This window comes from Mauremys mutica, chromosome 2, assembly GCF_020497125.1.
Source record: "Mauremys mutica isolate MM-2020 ecotype Southern chromosome 2, ASM2049712v1, whole genome shotgun sequence".
Classification (NCBI taxonomy): domain Eukaryota; kingdom Metazoa; phylum Chordata; order Testudines; family Geoemydidae; genus Mauremys; species Mauremys mutica.
The window spans coordinates 293,299,330-293,320,973 of NC_059073.1; the positions used below are offsets into that span (position 1 = coordinate 293,299,330).

The 21,644-nt window shown below is 43.4% G+C and overlaps 1 protein-coding gene across 1 annotated transcript in view; it reads right to left on the reverse strand.

Annotated features, from left to right (window-relative positions):
• MAP4 (microtubule associated protein 4) overlaps positions 1 to 21,644 on the reverse strand; it is a 268,981-nt gene that overhangs the window by 60,288 nt on the left and 187,049 nt on the right. Inside the window, exons 11-14 of the mRNA XM_045004160.1 lie at positions 20,775 to 20,945; positions 16,511 to 16,684; positions 10,858 to 15,321; positions 9,663 to 9,739 (exon numbers count right to left, since the gene is read on the reverse strand). Coding sequence (XP_044860095.1) covers positions 9,663 to 9,739; positions 10,858 to 15,321; positions 16,511 to 16,684; positions 20,775 to 20,945 — 4,886 coding nt within the window. The remainder of the gene's footprint in view (positions 1 to 9,662; positions 9,740 to 10,857; positions 15,322 to 16,510; positions 16,685 to 20,774; positions 20,946 to 21,644) is intronic.

The following is a 21,644-nucleotide window of genomic DNA, read 5'->3' on the forward strand; positions in this document are numbered from 1 at the left end:
GAAGGAGTCCAACTCCATCGCCACACAATGGAGCTCTTACGAAAAGCTACTACTGCAGTCAGCCTACAGCTAGCTGTCCCAGGACGTTGTCAAGCTGATCCACTCTGCTCGTCATTCTTAGCCTCTTAGCAACTTCACCATAACTACATCTATCCTTGTTTCAACCTACATACCTTCTTATTCCCACACTTCCTTTCACATTTTTGTTTATACCATCCCCTATGCTCAGAACAGCCCCCCCCCCCCCGTTTCCATGCACCAACCACCCTCATTCTTCTCCAGATGTTTTTTCATGAAAATTTCTTAACACTTGTCTCCTCACAGAATACACCTCTGGATCTACTTATTTCTTACCTAGACCAGGAGTCTAGTGGTTAAAGCACAGGACCGGGAATCCCAAGATCTGAGTTTTATTCCCAGCTCTGTTACAGGCTTCTTATGTGGCTTTTACCTCCTAGATACTGAAAAAGAGAGGTGCTGCACTTGGAGGAAAAGACATATCAGTCAGTGAAGGACAAGCAGGAAAGGATGGGAAGCTCTCCAGAGAACTATTCGTGACTGAGTGATTCTGAGCCAAAAAAGAGTAAATTTGAGGAAAGTTGCATCCTAAAGAGCAAGATGATGGTTAGGGACGGCAAAAGTCTGCTTCTTCAGAGGGTAAAAATTCAAGTCTCCATGCCCCTCTACTGACTCTTCAGTTGTCTTGAGGAAGACAGATTTCTTGGATGTCAGAATTCTGGGTTTCACAATCCTTATCACTCCCTGTAGTAAGATGAGGCCCTGAAACAAACTCTTGTTTCAAAGACCCAATCTGAGGCCTGAAGCCTGAACCAAAGTACTTCCAGGCATTGCTAAGCAAAAGCTGGGCTGTGAGCCAGAGGCAGGCTTCACTCACAGAAGTTGGCGAGAAGAGGGTTGCTAGAAGCAGGTGCATCCACACATAAGTGCTAATAAGAGGAACTTGTGCCAAGATGACATCAGGACACTCCACAGAGATAACAAGGAACAGGCTGGTGCATCTTAAAGACAGGGTCAAAAGGACAGCATGATGGATAGATCTGTTTGCAACATGATCAAAGAGGGAGACAGCACCCTAATGAGCCAAGGGGCTGTACCTCAATACGTCAGTAGGGATGAGTAATCTGTCCTATAACTGTATAAAAGTAGGTCCCGGAGTGCACGTCTTTGACTGGCTGAGGGGGCAGTGGAAAGTCCCGCCACTGACTGAGCCGGTCCATTGCCAGGGGGCACAAACTCGTAGTATGTCTTGTAGAGTCTACGGGAAACTATTACTGTGCTTTGTTTGACAATAAACCTGGCTCGGGTTCCTTCATGCCTTACTAGAGTCTGTGGTCTTTGGGGGTTCTCTAGGGGTCTGCTGTGTCAGGTATCTGCGCAGAATTGGGGCAGCACACAGAGGAACATGCACGCAGCCGACTGTTATCACCGAATAAGAGCAGAGCACCATACCGGTAGCTACTGACAACACTCCCCACCGGCTTTTCTTTTAGGAAAGTGTCAGATAAAGGCAGTGAAACAGTAATGAGCCATAGCCAATCAGATTCCAGTGCTGCTTCCAGATGTATAGATGCCTCTATTGCCTAAAGCCTCTCTCAACCTTTCAACGGTGAAACTGCAGTATAATTATTCAGGAGGAAGTTTGGGACCCGCTTGTATTCAGTCTATACTTTTCCTCCTGCTATGATTAAATCCTGAATCCTCTTAAAGATTGCACACAAAAGACTAAAATGACCTAGCCAATAAAGCTGAAAAGCCCCTTACATAGTAAAATATATTTAAGTACAATATTAAAAACCCACCAAACAGACCTATAGCCATCAATATCTCTAGCTGCTTTTAATATTTTGATCTTATGTTGTCTCACTGAATTTAAACACCACTTTCTATGGGAATACACACCTTTCAATTCAAGAGGTTGCAAGGAAATGCTGCCCATTTTAGTAGGTTTCACAGATACATGTACAACACATGACTATGTAGGCTCTTACAGTGCCAATACCAAAGCAAACCAGATAGCTATATCAACACGTCATGACTTAAAACCCAATCTGCAAGCTTCCAGCCTCAGCAGATGAATAAGCCTAGTGTTTCTATTTTTGCTTCAATCCTGAAGCTATTACTTATCCCATTTAATGCCTCTTTTTTTATCTAACGCAATTGTTTCTGTGCAGTCCTTTGCACTAGTTTCCAAGGCAACGCCACTTTCCAGGATGATGAACTACTCCTTGCCAGCTTCTCAGAGAGATGTTATATCTCTATTTAAGTGTCACTACCATAACAGTCAATAATCTCACTGATCAGATTGATTGAGGATATACTTTGGCATTAAAAGCCAAGATCATAAAAATATAATTTGGATATTCACTTGAGTGTAGGTTGACACAGATGACACACTTCCAGCTGATCAGCCAAACATTCACTGCAAATAAAACAAACCTATTAAAGATTTGACACATGAGGCCTGAAGCCTGAGACTGTACACTGAACTCACATGCCTCATTACTTCCCACACTTTACAGTCGGTCAAGCTAAAGAAGCGATGAACATGAACTTTCAGTCTCCTGATCAGTTTCACTTTAAACTAAAGCCTTATTCTTCAAGGATACATGGGAGCCTTCAGTAGTTTGTATGCTAACAATGCTACCTATCCACGGATGGGACACTTCAGGTAAAAATCAGACTATTTAGATTTTGTAAAAAGAAAAGAAAAAAAATACAAATCTGAAGAGCAGCAGAAATGTTTCATTTTGTATTTTTAATTTCCAATACAAAACAGCTTTTAAAAAATATTTCTGTATGTAACTCAATCACTGCAGCCCTGGGCTAGTGATGAGAACTTCACAGTGAAACTGAATGGAAACTAACCAGCCTCTTTTCATTGTCCAGGCTGAATGTAGTACAAGTAGTAAACAAGCAGCATACACAACAAGAAATACATGACATTTTAAATTCAGTTCTCATTATCGAAGGTGTAATTAGTAACAAGGATAATGTTTAAAACCAAATTTCCTTATGTTTAATCCAAAAGTGGTCTTCTGAAGAATTCTACATTTGTATTATTCCCAGTTCTAACTAAAACATGAATCTTTACAGCTATCATGGAGAGGGAACTAATCCTGAAGCTGTAAGTTTAATGCCTCGGGACCTCACAACTTTTGTCTAAACTCAAATGGATGTTTGTGACTACAATGTGTCAGCTATGGAAAGAACCATCATGGGTATAAGGTGTACAGAGAGGGAACCCAGATAGTTTTACAGAAATTGTTATCATGGGAAACAGATCTAGATACAACTTCTTTGAGCCTCCTCTCTCCCTATATAGTAAAATTAAAAGTATGCATTGGCTATATCTAGTTTGCAAACAAAAAAGGAAAAGGGTAAAGTAATTACGTATCTAAAGAGTTTTGGTTACACCATGATCTAAGGGTCTACAAACATCCCACTATTTTTGGAGATATGGATCAGCAAAAAATCTTTTGAAACCAAACTTGTTTCATTTTTTTAAATTAAAATTTAAAAACTATAAAATCACTACCAACAATATTTTAGTTCCCTTCTTCAAACAATCACAGATATAGGAAAGGAAGAAGAGGACAAAGGCTCTCTGTATGTCTGTTAAATACATTCTGTATTGTGGGAAGACAGCTGTCAGATCCTTTCTATATTCAAACTAAACAACTTTGGTTAATTGCTATTTTTTCTATATCTAAGTGTCATTTTTCCCCTTATATAATGTAATAATTACCCCATGGAACTCATTGCCACAATATAGTGACACAAAGTTTAGTTGTATTTAACAAAGGATTATTCTGATGGAGGTGTTGACCCCATATTTGCCCTGAAAGGCTAAGGGGGGCAATTAACCAGACATGCCATAGCTGAGGGGAATCAGGTGGCTTAAGTAATCCCCTGACTGAGTAATGAGGGAGCTGAGGAGGAATGAGCTGAGCTGCATTTATAAAGACAGGAAGTTGACCGCAGGGAGGGGGCTGCAGGGAAGTACCCTACCGTTACTCCCTGGGAAGATGGAATTTAGCAGCGAGCAAACCCAGAGAAGAGGGGGAGCCAGAAGGTTAGGAAAGGCTCAGGGAAAAGGCAGTAAGAATGAAGTCTAGAATGAAACAGACCTTGGCTGCTGATTAGAGGGTCCCTGAGCTGGAAGAAGAGACTTTGACTTGGCCAGAGGGCAAAGCCATGAATACAGAGCACCTTGCCTCGCTGAGAGCCAGGAAAAGAAGGCAGTGGGTGTGGCAAGATGTGGAAAGGTGGCGTCGGACCTGGAATCAGCGACCAGGAGGAGGCTCACTAGTGGTGAGCAGACCCTGTGACAATTATATACATTCATATGAACAAGATTATCTGCAGTTCTACTATATAGGATAAAAAAATCATAAGGAATATAACCCTTTATGCTTCAGGATAATAACTAATCACTAACTGCTTAAGATTATGAAGAAAATAACTGTCCATTACAGGGCCTCTAATGTCTTCCTCAACCATCTAATTTTGCCAACTTTGAGACCAGATACTGATCTGAATGGAACATTAGTCTGATACAGTATGGCAGCTATTGTGTTACAGTACAGACCCGTTTACGAGCAAATCCGCTTAAAGCACGGTAGCGCCATGCCTCCCAGTGCTACCTATTTAACACACGAGACTCGTTAACAAGTTAACGGTACAGGAACTTGCTATGTAGCACTACAGATTTGCTCACTAACTCACTGACATAGAAATCGACAGGAAGGGTGGAGCGGAATGTTGTATGTCTTTACCGATATTGGTAAAGACGTATCATGCACTCTTAGTCATTGTCACGCTAGAGAGATATATAATACATAGTAGTTTTATAGGAATATATATACTACATTAGAAAATTTTAACCGTAGGCCTTATATAATGGCAGAGGGCAAGCGTTAGCGTTCCTACGCTATAGAAGAAAAGCTGCTGCAATAGATTGAGTAAATAGCAGAGAAACCCAGGCCAAAGTTTCAAAAGATATTGGGACTGCCAAATCTACTCTCCGAGGATGGCTAAAAAACTAATCTAAACTGAATGGCTTTGTACAAAATATTGATTCTGCCGGGGGTCTTAAGCAAAACGTGTGCGCTATTCAGCAAAACCCACGACAGACAAAGCCACGCGCACGTGGTTCGCTCAGGAAAGGCTGAAAGGAATGCTGCTAAGTGGGCCAATTCTTCAAGCCCAAGCGACAACATTTGGAAATTTAACGGGGGACGAATCATTCCAAACCAGCAAGGGGTTTACAAGTCGTTTCTAAAAGCATCATGGCACAGCGCAGGTATCGAGTTCTGGAGAAAGCCCATTAGCCGATGAATCGGCCGCCAACGCGTTTCCCGCCGAGTTAAAATCTATTTTACAAAATGAAGATACCACGAAGAACAACTTTACAATTGTGATGAAACAGCTTCATTTGCAAAACTGCTACTTGATAAGACTTCATAAGAAAGAAAAAAATATGCGAGCCAGAAAGAGAGAAAAATAATGGCATTTTTTTCCTAAGTGAATCATAGACACTTTTTTCAGCCTGGCCCTCTTAACCCACAGTCCGTTAACACGCGGTCGTGACGTCTTGACTCCCAACAGCTGCGCGTAAACGGGTCTGTACTGTACTAATAAAACCAAATGTTTGATTAAAAGGCATTTGTGCACAGAATTGTGTGCTTGAGGTCATGATTTGGCAATAATTTCCATTAGACAGCCATGTGTAACTATCTACATACCCAGTTATAGCTGAGACTAAGTCAGAGCAGAATTATAAACCATTGAAACTGTGTGAATGAGGAGGGTTATAATGGAAATGCTAAGAGATTAAAAGCACGAATGACACCACTATAATTCAGAACAGCCAGGAAAAGACAACATTCAGAGAAAGGGCATCATTGTGGTTGTAGAACAGAAGAAAACATTGTAATTAATTAGAGATTGCTCTTTTGGATGTTGAACATATTTTATTTACATATGCGGGATGTAAAGCTGTCAGATAAAAAATGTGAACTACTATATGTTACACACTGAAAAGGATTATGCCAATGATGGGTATTGGTGACTACTCTGGAGACAGCTGGCTGATGTTAGCTAAAGGAAAGGGTGCTGGAAGAATGCCAGCAGAGGGCAACGAAGGAGAGTAGGATGAAAAGCTTCTGAAAACAGAGAGAAGCTAAGTAGGAGACCACCACTCAAAGTGGCCCTTCAAATCCCTGTCCAACAGGGTAATTTTCAGAACCTTTTAATAGCCAATACTCCCAACACTGGTAATCCATATGCTGCTCATTTACATTGTGCCTAGAAGACACAGACAAGGTTCAAGGACCATTATAATAGGCACTGTACATACAAAGATGGTTCTTGTGCTTAAGAGCTTACACAATATAAATGTGAACAAGACAACAGGTGGATACAAACAAAAACATGAGGGCTAGGTAAGCAAGACTATTCGTAGTATGCTGTTCCTTAAGGTATAGGCTAGAGAGGGACTTTTCCCCAGGAAGCCTTTAGCGTTGACACAGATACCAGCTGAGTGGGAGGGTGGGGGGGACATGGGGAATGCTATTTGGAAGTCTGAGTGGGATAGTTCAACCCTAGTATCATTTATCCCGTCTCCATTCCTCAGCATGAGGTCAGCTGCATTGTTATTGGTAGGGACGTCTATGTCAATACTGAGATTCCTACACTACTTTTCACATCTAATCCTACTTAGAACCCCAGCCAAAATGAAGCATAACGGCTGCTATAAAAAACTTGCCTGATAAATGTTGACCCTACCAGCATGGCAGAGGAATGGGATTGCTGGGCCCTGAAAAGAAATCAGGCCCAGCTGTCTTGCTCCAGTTCAGATACGCCCTAGTTTGGTGTAATGGGAAGGGCAGAGCTGCTCTGCAAGTTATAGATGAGACACAGCCCAAAGGCAAGAGAGAGTCAAGAACCTAGAGAGTCGAGAAAGAGCTCAGAAGAACACAGCAAGGTTGAGAGCTTTAGGGAGAGGATAACCTTGAAGGAGGGAGTGGAGAGAGCTCCCTGGTTGAGCAACGGAGCCAGATCAGGTTGGTGACAGCAGAAGGCAGTCAGGGAGTGAGGGGTTGTTATTTACAAACTTCCCCAGACCAGAGAGGGCTGACGGTTGAGAGCAGCAGGGGGAGATGCCTGCTGGCTCTCTGAGCTGGAGAGCTAAAGACGGAGGGCCAGAGAGGACTGAAGTCTCAGGAATTATGGATGAGTGAGCCAGGTGGAACCACATCTGAGAAGGAAACATGGCAGAAAAGCTAGAAGGGCAGGAGCAAAGCATGACGTGTACCCAAGAGATGAGGTGCAGTAAGATATGCTGGAGCCATACCTAAGAGTCTAAAATGGGGTGCATGCCACTGGAGCTGTACCGGAGAGCATGAGCATGGTGAGAGATGTCAGAGTGGTACTATTCATGGTGTGTTGATGGATTGTTGGGACTTGAAGATTGAATGTACAGTTTGACTATGTTGGGGAATTCTGGACTATGGTTGTGGGACTTCTTAATAAATTAACCTCGCAAAGGACGATATATATTTGGAAAGCTTGTGTGGAGTTAATGTGGACCCTAGAAGAGGGAAACTGAGGGGATGGCCGCATGCACAGCCACTATGAGGTCATGAGGGAGGCAGTCACCCTACAACAGGCAGATTTTGGTTATAATCCTTACTGCCCAGTGGTGTTAAAAATGTGAAATAGGTTTTCAGAATACCTGTGTGTTTCTAGGAATGGCTGTAACAGGGAACAGAAGGGACAAGGCTCAATATGGTAAACAGTTATACAAGAGGCAGAAAGCTGCATGGGCAGTCACAAATCTGCCATTTTCTCACTTTTGAATGCTTGACTTTGCAATCTACACAACAGCATTTTAACAGGGTTTTTGGGTAGATAATCCACATTTAAAATGTAGGGAACAGTCCTATCAAATAAAGATATCTACAGCATTGTAACAGCCATGTCTTCCAAGAAGCAATAAAAGCTCTTTGGGGCAGAAATCAAATCATGTTCTACATTATATAAAACACTGGTGTATATCTACACTAACATTACATAAATGCCTCCATATAAATGTAGAGGAGCCCTCCTGTTGTACTGTAGCACATGTACACGGTAGTTACAGATCTCACAAGGAGCCCTCTAGTTTTGCTAAACAAATGTCAGTAGCTAATCTTTAGCAGAACATTCTCCAGAATACTCAGATGTGGTATTCGGATGAACAAATTTACATAAATTTGAAGAGCAAGAGATGTAAATATGTAACAGAGATCTCATGGACTATTATAAATCCACAGCCACAATACACAGTGATACTGTAATCTGCGTTCCGGTGACAAGTATGGAGCCATTTACGTTTCACTCTCATGATTTCTGTAGACCCCAGAAACACCTTAAAATAAACTTCTTAAAAATAAAAGTTCCAGTTTTATAAAGCTATTCTATTTATAGATATTACAGCAATATTTAGGCAATTCTATAACATCTTTCATCCAAGGATTTCAAAGCACTTTACACAGTTAAGTATTATTCCTATAGAAAATGGGGTAAACTGGTGTACAGAAGATAAATAAGTTGCCCCTGGCCAAAGCAAATCAGTGAGAGAGTTTGGAATGAATGCAGGTCTTCTCCTGGCTCCCACTAACTCCTGTTCTAACCTGTAAACAAGGTTACTCCTCATATACTACTTAAGCCTCATAAAAACTTTGTCACACTGATCAAACTGTTCACTTGATAAAGTACCAGACATCCTAAATAGATTTTACGCAAACATTTCTTTGCATTTAGGAATTAAGCTAGGATATTCATAGTTCTTGGCACTAAATGGTTGCTTCATTACTAGTTGGAAGGTGTAGGGATGGAAAGAAAATGAGACAAATATTTGGACAAGAGCCAATCAAAGGAATCTGTCTTTTTGTCCCCATAGTGTTCTGTGCTTTATTGAAAGTAACTTTTTGTCACTCAGCCCAGATGTTGTGCAGTCAACAATTGTTTGCCTAAGAACCATGCCAGAGGCCAGAGCCATCCCTTCAAGCCCTCCTATCAATCCTGCTCCTGACAGAATGTGCATTCAAATTGGGGTGGGAAATGTGTCAACCAACATCTCCAAAATAAACTCAATCATTCACAGCTTCTCTAAAAAGCAACTGTCAATCTACAAAGTGTTGCTTAGTGTAGTCAAGGATTGTGGCAACTGTGCTTAATTAGAAAGCATCTATGTGGCCTTACATAGTACTAACTTGCAAATGCAAGTGGCATATCAATCTACTTACATGTAGCCATTCTGCACTGCAGTTGGGAATCCTTTGATGTATTGTGCAGTTTTCAGTAAAATTTACCTGTGCAACAGTCAGGAAGTGCTTTTCTTTTTTTGCAAGAATCTCCTAGCTTTACAACTATCCCTTTAAAGGTAGCAGTTTACAAAGGGAAACAAAAAGGTTTCTAGCAGATTATAAAGGTTTTTTTATTTTTAAAGACACTGCCTTTCGTGTTCACTCCACTTTGTACCATCATGCAGCATTCTTCTATGGGCACAAGTTCATGCAGAGCAACCACTTCCAAAATAGAACTACTCTGGGTTATGCAACACTCATTAAAATTACAAAACCTCTCAAAAACCTGACCAGAATGTTAAGGCTGATTTGGGCTCCATATTTATTAAATTTAGCAGCTGTATCATTCATGCTGACAATGTGGAACTCTGCAAAAAGAGAAACAGGGAAGTTTCATGCCTTAACAATTTACAGTGCAAAAACAACAGCTATTAGACAGGGATGAGGAACCCTTGCTAGGCCACTTCATTACATCAGAATTCATTGATAAGATGAAAGAGCACACTTTTAAAGGAGGTAGGTAACATCGTAAGTCCCAGGTTGGTCTGTTGGTTGTTTTTAAATCATATATACATGCTAGTCAAAACACAGCAAAGACACGGGCTCTATTTCAGTCAGACAGCTTGGGTTGACAGAGATCCAAATTCTCTCTGAACTCTGGCCAGGACTGGCACTTGGAAAAGTTTTACTGGTCCCTCCAAAATGTTTTTAGCCCTGACCGGTTGAAAGGGATCAAATCTTAAAATTACATCAATCCGATTACTTGCTATTTCTCAAAATGCTAGTGTCAGAGATTAATGTTTCCAAAGGCTAATCAGTTGGGATGAAGCACAGATTTTTATACCTTTGGTGGTTTGAGATAGTTGAAGGTAAAAATGGTCAGAATTCAAGTGCAGGAGAAAAAAAACAGTAGATGTGATTAGACTAATGTGATTTTAAAGTCAGATCCCACAACCTGCCAGGGATAGGAAGGAACATTTCATAATACAGAAATCTGCAATTCCCTGCTCTCCAGTTGTATAAGCCATTAATTTCTAATCAATTTCAATTAGTTTCCTTGATCAAGCACTACTTTTCTGTCACTGGTCCAAGACTGAATATAGGAAGTCCTGCATCTCTGACAAGTATCACACACAGTTTCTGGTGCTGAGAAGTTAATTTCACCATAATGCTCAACGTACAGATTAGTTTAATTTGTAAAGGCAGGACATGTATATATAAAAATGGACTTTAAATGCAACCCAAAGAAACTGAGCTTTGGAATTCAAACCAAACTATCAATTCTTCTAAAACTTGGGAATTAGCACCGTGAGACAGGCAAGCAGAATTAAGAGCCTTTTAAGATCAGCCAAAACAGTCATGCCACATTTGTTTGTGACACACAGGATTAACAGTTATGTATTCATGCCAACGCACTGACAAGTAGCAAGGTCTCACACGCAAGCTGTCTGCGTTACTGCTGCTAGCTCAAATCACAAGCACACACCTTTCTCTTGCCTTTGCCGACTCATACCATTGGCTTTCAGCTGCCTTGGTTTCTCTCGATCTTGGACAGCAGGCCTTGGTGGTGGAGTAGGAAGCCCTCTTGACTTTGTGGGTCTCATGTAGCCTTTTATCTGTTCCATAGCTTTGACTCTCTCCTCTTTCTTTGTCTCTTTCACCACTTTTTGTCCAGAACCATCTATCTGTTTCTGAGGTAAGTCTGCATATTTATCCTCTTCAGACTTCAAAGCTTGGAAGTCCTTCAGGCCAGCCTTCATCTTGTCAGCAGCATCACCTTCTGAGTGTTCAGAATGGCCTTTAATTTTATCAGTAGGACTGATTTCCTCTGTTTGGGCATCTCTCAGAGTCACACTAGCAACCTCAGCTGCATCTGTCTTTTTTTCTAAACTAACTGGGATTTCAGAGAAGCTTTGTTCACCCAGCTCAGCCTCTTTAGCCTTGTTCACCACCTCTGCTGTAGCTAGAACCTGCAGAACAACTGCTTCTGTTTTATTCTCCCATTGCACTGTAAGTTCCGGAGAAACGCATCCAACATCCTTCTCACCAGCAGAGCTACTTCCTTCCATTTTGTCCATCACTTTGGCATCTGTGGGAATTGTTCCCTTCATGGCATCTGTCTCTTTCACCAGATGCTCCAAGGAAGCACATTCAGTGCTTTGCTTTTCACCAATGAAACTTATTTCTTTGTCATCAATCTCTGCTAAAATGGAAGTATGCACTTCATCCCTTCTTGCCTTGGCATCCTGTTTAACTGGAGAATCCAAGGAAGGCCGTTTACCTTTCTTCTTCTTATCCCCAGCACTAGTCACTTTGATTTTATCACCCTCCTTCACTGAAGTGAAAGCCTGTACGCCAGCATCTTCACCTTCCAGTTTGACTGAATGCTCATAATGGCTGTGTTTATTTTTCTCCCTTTTGTCACCTGTGCCTGACTCTTTGTTGGTGCCCTCCAAAACCACTGCAGGAGGCACTGGCACCTTACTTCCTTCATACTTTACTGGATACTCTGGAAAGATACTGGCAAGCCCTTGATTTTTGTCTATAGAACAAGCTTTGCCAACTCTGTCAACACCAACTGCTCCAGACTGAGTGAAGGGTGTGAACAAGTGACCCTTATTATCCCAAAGCATTTGATGCTCAGAGGGGAAATTTTTAATATTTTGGTTTTCATCTACAAGACCCATTCCTTCCATTTGGTACTCCAGATCGGGTACTATGGGAGGTTGTATTTTGCTTTTGTCGGTCTTAGTCTCCAGAAGAACTGGCTGCTCAGAGGCATTTTTAGTCTTTCTGTTTTTTCCATCATTACCCCTCTTTTTAGACTTATTGGTCACCAGTGCTGGACTGGGATCTGTCATCGTTTGATGTTCTAAAATAGTAAATCCAGCCACCTTGCTTTCATCAGTGGAACTTAAAGCTTCAGTTTTGTCGACTATCTCATCAGCACCACCAGGAAGTGTGGCTGCATCTACTTTAGTCTCCAAAAGAAATGGCTTCTCCAAACCAACATCAGCCTTTGTGCTGTTCCCCTTATTATTCTCTTTTGGTTTTCCTGTCACCAATGGTATAATGGGAGTTTGTATTTTAGCTGTATCTGTTATATCTTCCAACAGATGCTCTGAAGTAGTAAATTGAGTCTCCTGGCCTTTATCAGTGGAGTGAGTTTCTTTAATTTTATTGGCCTCCTTGACTACTGCAGGAAGTTTAACGGAGTCTGTCTTTGCCTCCAAGACAGCAAGGTGCTCAGCACTATTTTCAATCTTTTTGCTTTTCCCATCACTACACCTCTTCTTAGGTTTGTCTGCCACCAGTTCTGTCATGGGAATGTGTGCCTTAGCTGTATCTCTTATATCCTCCAAGAGACGCTCTAAAGTAGTAAAATCAGTCTCCTTGCCTTTATCAGAGAAAGGAGTTTCTTTAGTTTTGATGAGTGTTTCGGACTGTGCTGTGTCCATTTTATAATCTGAGGGAACAAGCTGTTCAAAGAAACTTTTTTCATTACTTTCCTTTATTTTAGGTTTTTCTGTTATCAGTTTCATAGTGGGAACTTGTACCTTGGTTGTATCTGTCAAATTCTCCAGTTGATGCCCTGCTGTAGTAAAGATAGGCTCCTTGCCTATATCAGCAAAACCCATTTCTTTCATTTTTTCAGCCTTTTCCACTACAGTAGGAAGCTTGCTTGAGTCTGTCTTAGTCTCCGGAAGAAAAGGCTTCTCAAAAGAACTTTTTTCAACTTTTTTGCCTTTCCTATCACTGCCCTTCTCTTTAGGTTTGTCAGTCATCAGTGCTCTACTGGAATCTGTAGTAAATCCAGTCTCTTTGCTTTTATCCTTCAAACTATCTTCCTTTGTTTTGCTGATTGTCTCAGCACTAGCAGGAAGTTTGGCCACATCCAGCTGTCCTGAAATACTGAATTCAGTCTTTTCACTTTTCCAAAATGGTTCTTCTGTTACCAGTGTTGTAGTGGGACTTTGTACCTTCATTGTAGCTGTTGCACCCTCCAACAGATGATCTGCGGTAGTAAAATCAGTCTCTTTACCTTTATCAGTGAAACTTATTTTTTTAGTTTTGTCATCCTTCTCCATTACAGTAGGAAGACTGCTTGTGTCTTCCTTAGCCTCCAGAAAAAATGGCTGCTGGAAATAACCTTTTTCAGCCTTTTTGTTTTTTCCATCACTAGTCCTTTTCTTAGGCTTTTCTGCCACCTTTGCAGTACTGGGACCTGTCATATCCTCCAATGAATGCTCTGCAATAGCAAAGCCAGGCTCTTTGTCTTCATCAGTAAAGATTATTTCTTTAGTTTTACCAGCTGTCTTAGCTACAGCAGGAAGTTTGTCTGGATCTCTCTCAGCCTCCAGAAGAACTGGCTGCTCAGAGGAATTTTTAACCTTTTTGTTCTTCCCATCACTACCCCTCTTTTTAGGTTTATCTGTAACCAGTGCCATGTTGGGATCTGTCACAGTTGGATGATCGAATCCAGTCTGCCTGCGTTTATCAGTGAAATCGATGTTAGCTATGTCTACTGTCTCAGCAGGAGCAGGAAGTTTGGCTGTATCTGTCTTAGTCTCCAAAAGAAGTGGCTGCTCTGAAAAACTGAAGTCAGCCTTTTTGTTTTTCCCAGCAATGCCCTCTTTAGGTTTGTCTGACACCAATGGTATAAGGGGTACTTTAGTAATATCTGTTGCAGTTTCCAATGGAGGCTCTGAAGTAATAGAGCCAGTCTCTTGGCTTTTATCAAAGGAATCTGTTTCTTTAGTTTTGTTGACTCTCTTTGCTGCAGCAGGAAGATTGGTTGGATCTGTCTTAATCTCTAAAACAGCAGGCTGCTTGGAGAAACCATTTTCAGTCTTTCTGCTTTTTTCATCACTACCTCTTTTCTTTGGTTTCTCTCCCATCAATGCCCCACTGGGAGTTTGAACTTCACTTGGAACTGTCTCATCTGCTGCTACATGCTTGGGAGATGTGCACTTAATCTCCTTATTTTCATCAATAAGGCTAATTTCTACAGGTTTGGTCTCCAAAGGAGTTTCCACTTTATTTAGGTTGATGCCTTTGGAAAGAGATGCTTTAAGGTCTGAATGCTCTGAATGTTTACACTCAATCTTTTTGTTTTTATCAACAAAACTTATTTCAATGGGCTTGGTTTGTGTCAGTGCTGATGAAGGATCCCCCATCTTAATGTGTTCTGCCTTGCATTCTAGCTTCTCCAAGGGTACCTGTTTGTTTTTGCTTTTAGACTGAAACAAACTGTCAGCTTTCATTTCTTCCCGTTTCATGACTTCTCCAGCTTTTGCACCCAACAAAAATTTAAATGGTTCTTCAGTTTTCAGGCTCTGCTGGCCTGCTGTGGGACTGGAGATAAAATTTTGATCGTCTACGAGGTGGCTTTCAGTTCCTGCCTTAGCATCCCTTGGTACATTTGAAGTTCCCTTCCTCTGGCCCTCTCTTGAGTGAGTAGAGTGCTCTTTGACACCTTCAGCAGGTAGGACAAAGGGAACGTCTGGCTTTTGCAGTTCAGCAGCAAAGAGAGGAACTTTGGGAGCTTTAGAAACTTCTACATTTTCATCCCCCAACTCCATTGTTCTTGGCTGCTGGTTTCTCTTTTGTTTCTGTTTCTTCTTCTTCTTCTTCACAATCACGGGAGAACCTTCTGAATCCCAGCTCTCTCTAGGTACATCTCTCTGGCTCTCCACAAATTCAGATGGCATGCTGAGTAGTTGCCCGGCTGCCTTTTTATGTGGTGCCCTAGTCCGAGAGAATGTTCCAGAGACCCATCCAAGTTCTGCCATAGAAAAGGGGTCTGCTTTTGGGTCAGTACTCTTCTGTTGTGGGAGACCTACTAGAAGTTCCTCAGGGACATCTGCACCAGGCACTGCTGCAGGTTTTGCTCTGCCAAACCTGCGGTCACTTGATTTGTTAGCTTGCCTTACTTGTGCAGTAGGAACACCTGGAATACAGGAAGTTTGCTCAAGTATCAGAGCAACTATTTGCTAAAAAGTCTGATGTTAGCCAATTTTTTATTTTATTGACCTCCTCAGTCATATATGCAGAACTTTTAAACACACTGATACCATACTAACCCCAAACCCAGTTTTAGTGGTGCTGTTTAAGAAAGCTAACTTTAAAATAGGTTTTATGTTTAATTTCTTTATGTTATTGGAAAGTCAAATAGATCAATGACAGAGATTAAACAATCATTTTTTGTACAGTTGGTGATCTTTACTCCCATAAAACAACTGCTCTTGTAGTGAGAAATTACCAATATTTAGAAAAGGCATTAGGGATCCATTTTTCCTGTTATCTTAGCATGACAAGACAGCAGCTACACCAGTTACAACCCTCTAGTTTAGAAACTTTCCTTAGTAGGAAATAGAAGTATAGTGGAAAGGTAAGGCTCAAGAAGAAAGCGTGTGGATGTAATGGGAAGAAAAAGCTAGAAGTAAGTTTCCCACAGCACCCGTAAAGCAGTGGAAGGCAAAACTTCATCAAAAGAAAAATAATTTTCTGTACTCAGACGTAGATAGCTCTAGTTTCCTCAATTATAAGCCATTAACTTTAGAGAGTGTCAGTCATTTCTTACAAAGCCCTGGTCCCACAAATCAGCCTCCAGTCAGAAACATAAGCAATCTAGGCTCAATGGAGAGGTGAGTTAGTGGAGCAGGGACAAAACTATGTTTTCCTCTTTGAGCCACACACCTCAATTTGGAAAAAGAATTTGCCATGAACATTATTTTACTAGAATCAAGGAACACTGGGTTTGTCTTAACACCAAAATAAGAGCCATGTTGGAAATGGCATTAGAAGAGAGGGAAGGTGAGCGTTTAAATGCTTTAGCAGTGAAGACATAAGCCAGCCCCCAACAAAAACAACAGCAGCATCCAAATTTGGACTCATAGTCCTGAAACGAAGGAGATTAAATCATTTAAAAAGAGGTGACAGGGCAGAGACTGGAGGCAAAGTGCAAGCAGAATCATTGTGATGAATTCCCAAAACAGCACAGTGCTGGCTGTAGAAAATCGCGTGCTTGCCCAGGGGGCTGAAGTGAGAGACAAACGCAGCTTGTAGGAGAAGGAAGAATGGTATTCAGAGAGAACATATATTTTAATTCTAAATTCCAGCTACTGTCAAATCTCTACCTGTAGGTTCCAGTGGAGATTTCTTTTGTGGAGGTTCTGTATGGTGGGCATGACTAAGCTCAGCCTCTTCCTTCAGCTTTTCTGCTATGGCCAGGTCAGCAGCCGGAGCTGTTTGTTCTGGAAGGGTTTCTTTAGTTTCTATTAATGTCAATGGTTCTTTTGCTTCCACTGGAACTGAAACACAAAAAACACAGTAAGATGGGATGTTTCACATCCGATGAATGAGTGCAACCAATATTTTACACACAGGCATATAGACAAGGGTACATTTTGGTTTAGAATACAGATGCAATTTACAAGATTCTGTAATCTGTCTATATTCCTCCCTCAAGCTCCCTTTGACAAATACCCTCCAAAATGGTTGCAGTGTCAAAGGTGAAATATATAGAATCATAGAATCTCAGGGTTGGAAGGGACCTCAGGAGGTCATCTAGTCCAACCCCCTGCTCAAAGCAGGACCAAACCCAACTAAATCATCCCAGCCAGGGCTTTGTCAAGCCTGACCTTAAAAACCTCTAAGGAAGGAGATTCCACTACCTCCCTAGGTAACCCATTCCAGTTCTTCACCACCCTACTAGTGAAAGTTTTTCCTAATATCCAGCCTAAACCTCCCCCTCTGCAACTTGAGACCATTACTCCTTGTTCTGTCAATATAAGATTGTCTTTGCTATCTGAAGACAGATCAAGCCTCTTTTCTTGAAAGAAAAAATGGTTTTCCACCTTTTTCATAACTGTTGTTCTTCGAGATGTGTTGCTCATGCCCATTCCGTTCTACGTGTGTGTGCCCATGTGCGGGGTCGGAGATTTTTGCCTTAGCGGTATCCATAGAGCCAGCTGTGCCACCCCCGTGAGTGCCGCACTCAGGTGTTGGTATATCAGGCACCACCGGCCCTATGCCCTCTCAGTTCCTTCTTGCCGACAACTCCGACAGAGGGGCAGGAGCGCGGGTAATGGAATGGACATGAGCAGCACATCTTGAAGAACAACAGTTACAAAAACGGTGGGTAACTTTTTCTTCAAGTACTTGCTCATGTCAATTCCATTCTAGGTGACTTGCAAGCAGTATCAATGAAGGTGGGCTCAGAGTTCACGGTCTTGCAGCTGCACTACTCTGCCAAAGCCAGCATCGTCTCAAGCTTGCTGGGTAAGCGCATAATGAGCCACAAACGTGTGGACAGATGACCAGGTAGTGGCCCTACAGACCTCTTGGATTGGTACCTGTGCCAGGAAAGTCACTGATGATGCGTGTGCCCTATTCGAGGGCGGCATACCAGTTTCCTGGATCCAGAGAGACCATGCAAAGCTTCAACTTTATGAGAGACTTGTTGAGGCAACGCAGGTCCAGGATGGGTCTGAGGCCCCCTTTTGCCTTCGGGATTAGGAAATAGCGGGAATAGAACCCTTTCATGTCCCAAGAGACCTCCTCCACTGCCCCCAGGTGCACGAGATTCTCGAGCTCTTGAACAAGGTGTTGCTTGTGAGAAGGGTCCATGAAGAGGGGTGGGTGGGATGGAGGTGCGGTGGAAAATTGCAGGATACAGCCCCATGTCCAGCAGTCCAAGGTGACCCGCAACCAGGCCTAACAGTAGGGACAAAGACAGTCGAGGAAAGAACAAGGTGGATCCGGGAAACTGACTGGGGCATCGCTCTGAAGCGCACCTTCAAAATGGATGCTTCGCTGGGCTGGGCTGCACGGGAGGAGGAAGGGCGGCGATTACTAAAACTCATGTCTCTATCCCTTCTCCTTGCAGACCCCTGACGAGGGGTCTTGGCGGCGGGAGCAGCCGGAACTGCTTCCATGCAGACTGAGGCGTATGCATCCCCAGTAAGCGAAGGGTGGCCCGAGTGTCCTTCAACCCATGCAGCCTCACATCCATCTGTTCGGAGAAGAGACTGTTCTCATCGAATGGGAGGTCCTAGACTGAGGTCTGCATCTCTTGGGAAAGGCCGGTGGTCTGAAGCCAGGAGCTGCGCCTCATAACCAACACCGACGCAACCCCCCTGGCTGCCGAGTCTGCCACATCCCACCCCATTTGGAGGGAGCTCCTAGCCACCGCGGTGCATTCATCTACCAGGGTGCCAAATTCGGCCCGCAGGAGTTATGAAGGGAATCCAATAATAAGTTAAAATTGTATCTGTCCAAGAGGACCTGATGGTTTGCCACCTGGAATTGTAGGCTGGCAGTGGAATACATTTTTGTCCCCAAAGTCTTTTGGCCTCTATTTTTGGGAGTTGAGCTGGTTCCCGGCTTGTCTTTTTCGTTGGCTGCAGAGACAACCAATGAGCACGGAGGTGGGTGGGTATAAAAGGTACTTGAACCCTTTGGCCAGGACAAAGTACTTCTTTTCGGACCTTTTGGAGGTGAGAGAGATGGAAGACGTGGTTTGCCAGAGGGCCTTGTCAATTCTGAGACCCCGTCATGCACCAGTAATGCAACATGGGCAAGGGTAGAGGCTAAGAGGAAGTTGAACAAAGCGTCCACCTGCTCGGCCATCTGCTCCACCTCTAGGCCCAAGTTCTTGGCCACTCATCGAAGAAGGGCCTGCTGTTCCTTAAAATCGTCCAGCTGGCTGGCCCTCAAGAGTCCTGCGCCCACCTCAGCCAGAGATGAAGACTACGACTGTACGACCGACGGAGGCCCCGGAGCATCATCCCCCATGGGGAGGGAGGTTTAGGGACGGGTGCAGTGTCTTCTACGCGCAACTCGTGCACTGAGCCTGGTGCCGTTGGTGCTGCTCTGAGGCAGCAGCAGATGAGCAGTGCGAAGGGGGCATCATCATGACTGGCAAACCTAATGCGCTCCAATAAGGCCACTGGCCACGCTGCCAAGACAGCGCCGTCAATGTCGACACGGCCCCAGGAGCCCAATCACGCTAGTGGAGTCTGGGCAAGGCACAGTGGGGCCACCGACAACTGCATCTGCCTGCTGACCATCGCCGCTGGAGACCGGTGCCTGGAATGAGAGAACTGGTGCCGGTATTGAGGGGACTGGTGCTGGGGGGACCGAAGTTGTGACGGGGAGTGCTCCCACGGGGCAGGCAACCGAGATCTGCGTCAAGAGGATGACTGGCAGGAGGCGAAAGATGCCTGTAGTACGGAGACTAGCACCTCCCGCTTAGGCGATCCATGTTGAGACTGCAGGGACCGCGATCGCAGTGCCTGTGACCAAGGGTGAGCTCTAGAGGATCTGGACTGCAACTCTGGAGATCTGCAGCGTGGAGGAGAGCACTGCCCTGCCTTGGGGCATTGGCAGTGCTCCACTGCCCTGAGAGCTGTTAGCTGCTGGCTTGATCTCGTAGGGAGCCTTTGCCATTTCCTGCAGCATTGGTGATGCCAGCAGTGTGGGTGGAGACCTCTGCTCTCTCGTCGCCATCAGGAGTTTGGGTTCTCTACTGCTCCCGTGAGCCAGTGGTGGATCCTTTAAGGAGCTAAGGGCCCGGGGAGGCACGTACACATGGCTTTGGAGTGGCTGGGCGGCCCAAACTGGGCCCTTTGCCCAATGTCCCATGGCCCTTCTTGCCCAGTGCCGCGGAGCCATGCTTCTTTGTTTTCTTTTTGGGCATCAGCGATGGGGAGCAGTGCCGGGCGGTGTCAGGGGTGCGCTGTGCACCGAGACTAAGGTATTAGGTGAGTCTTGGAGGGACGGCTCGGAAGCTGGACGAAGGGCCGGAAACGAGAAGAGCCGGGAAATGAATATCCTGCTCTTTCTGAGTCCTGTTCTACATTTAAGTGCTTATTATTATTATATACATAAAAAATTAACAGGGACATAAATTCAGACACAATTTAGCTCTTTTAAAGTCATCACGTTAGAGACCTATTAGATTTTTAATTACCTTGAATTTTTTAAGTTATATACATTTAATTACTTTATACAAAGATATAAAAAATAAAAATTGTAATAAACCAACCACCATATTCAATGGATACAACAAATATGCATAGGGGAAAAAAGGAAGAGAAATACAAATTCCCTCCCATGTCCTTAATGGAAATCATATCTACATTACAGCAATCTGCAATGGTTACCCCCCAGGTTGAGGCTGAGAAACAGTTTCTAATATAACCCCCCATTTTCACATGCTCATAACTTTCCAAAACATTCACCTTGGGGCTGAAGTCTTCTTTGCATGGTTTCTGCCAAAGGCGGAGGAATAGTGTGAGTGAGCAATTGGGAGGGAGAAGAGTTAAGCTCAAACAAAAATGCTGACTCCACAACAAAGCTGCCCTCTTGATTTTGTACCCAGGTTTATAGGTTTCTCACCTGCCAGCTCTGGGAGTTCTTCATTTGGCTTCAGAAGATGCTCTGTATGTTTGCTGGGAGATGGTTTATTCTCTTCCACATTCTCTAGCACAGGAGTACTATCTGCACCAAGAGTAGAGGCTTCTGGGACCATCATTTTTTGTTCCATTTTCACAGTTGGGGCAGATGATACTGTTTACAACAAATTTTAAAAGTTAGTGGTTTTTCCACTTGTAAACAGTTGAGATCCCACTTACCTCTCCAACTAATCTCCCCCCTCCCGCAATTTGCCTCCAAGTTCCTTGAGAAAGCAGTCTATTCACAGTGCCTTGAATTCTTGTCCTCTGGCTCCCTCCTAATCCCAGGCAATCCAGTTACCATCTGTTCCTTTGAAACTGTTCTTCCCAAACTCTCCAGTAAGTATGAGCCTACTCTGACCTCCTCCTGCATAAGTCTAAGGGACTTCCTGAACCGCTTTTTCTACTGCCTGCTCGTTCACTCCATAATTCTCTTCAACTTGGGCTTTTACATCTCTGCTGTCCTGCCTCACCAGCTGCTCTTGTGGCAGATCCTCCTCCCCCACTTCTCTTGAGTTCTCTCCAGGTTCTTTCCTCAGTCCTCTTCTTTTTACTTTACACTTTATCTACAAATGAACTCTTTACTCTCATGGCTCCAACTACCATAATTCCCTGCTTGTCCAATCTCACCTCTCCAACTGTCCCTCCAATTTCATTCTAGCTGTCTCGTCAGCAGCTCAGACTAAGCATAGCGAAATACCACTTTTTTTGCCCACCTATACCATGTCCTTACTTCTCCTCCCATCAGCCATTGTCACTGCATTGTCTTGAATTTCCTCTCATTCTTCTTCTCCATCTGGATCACCAAAATCCT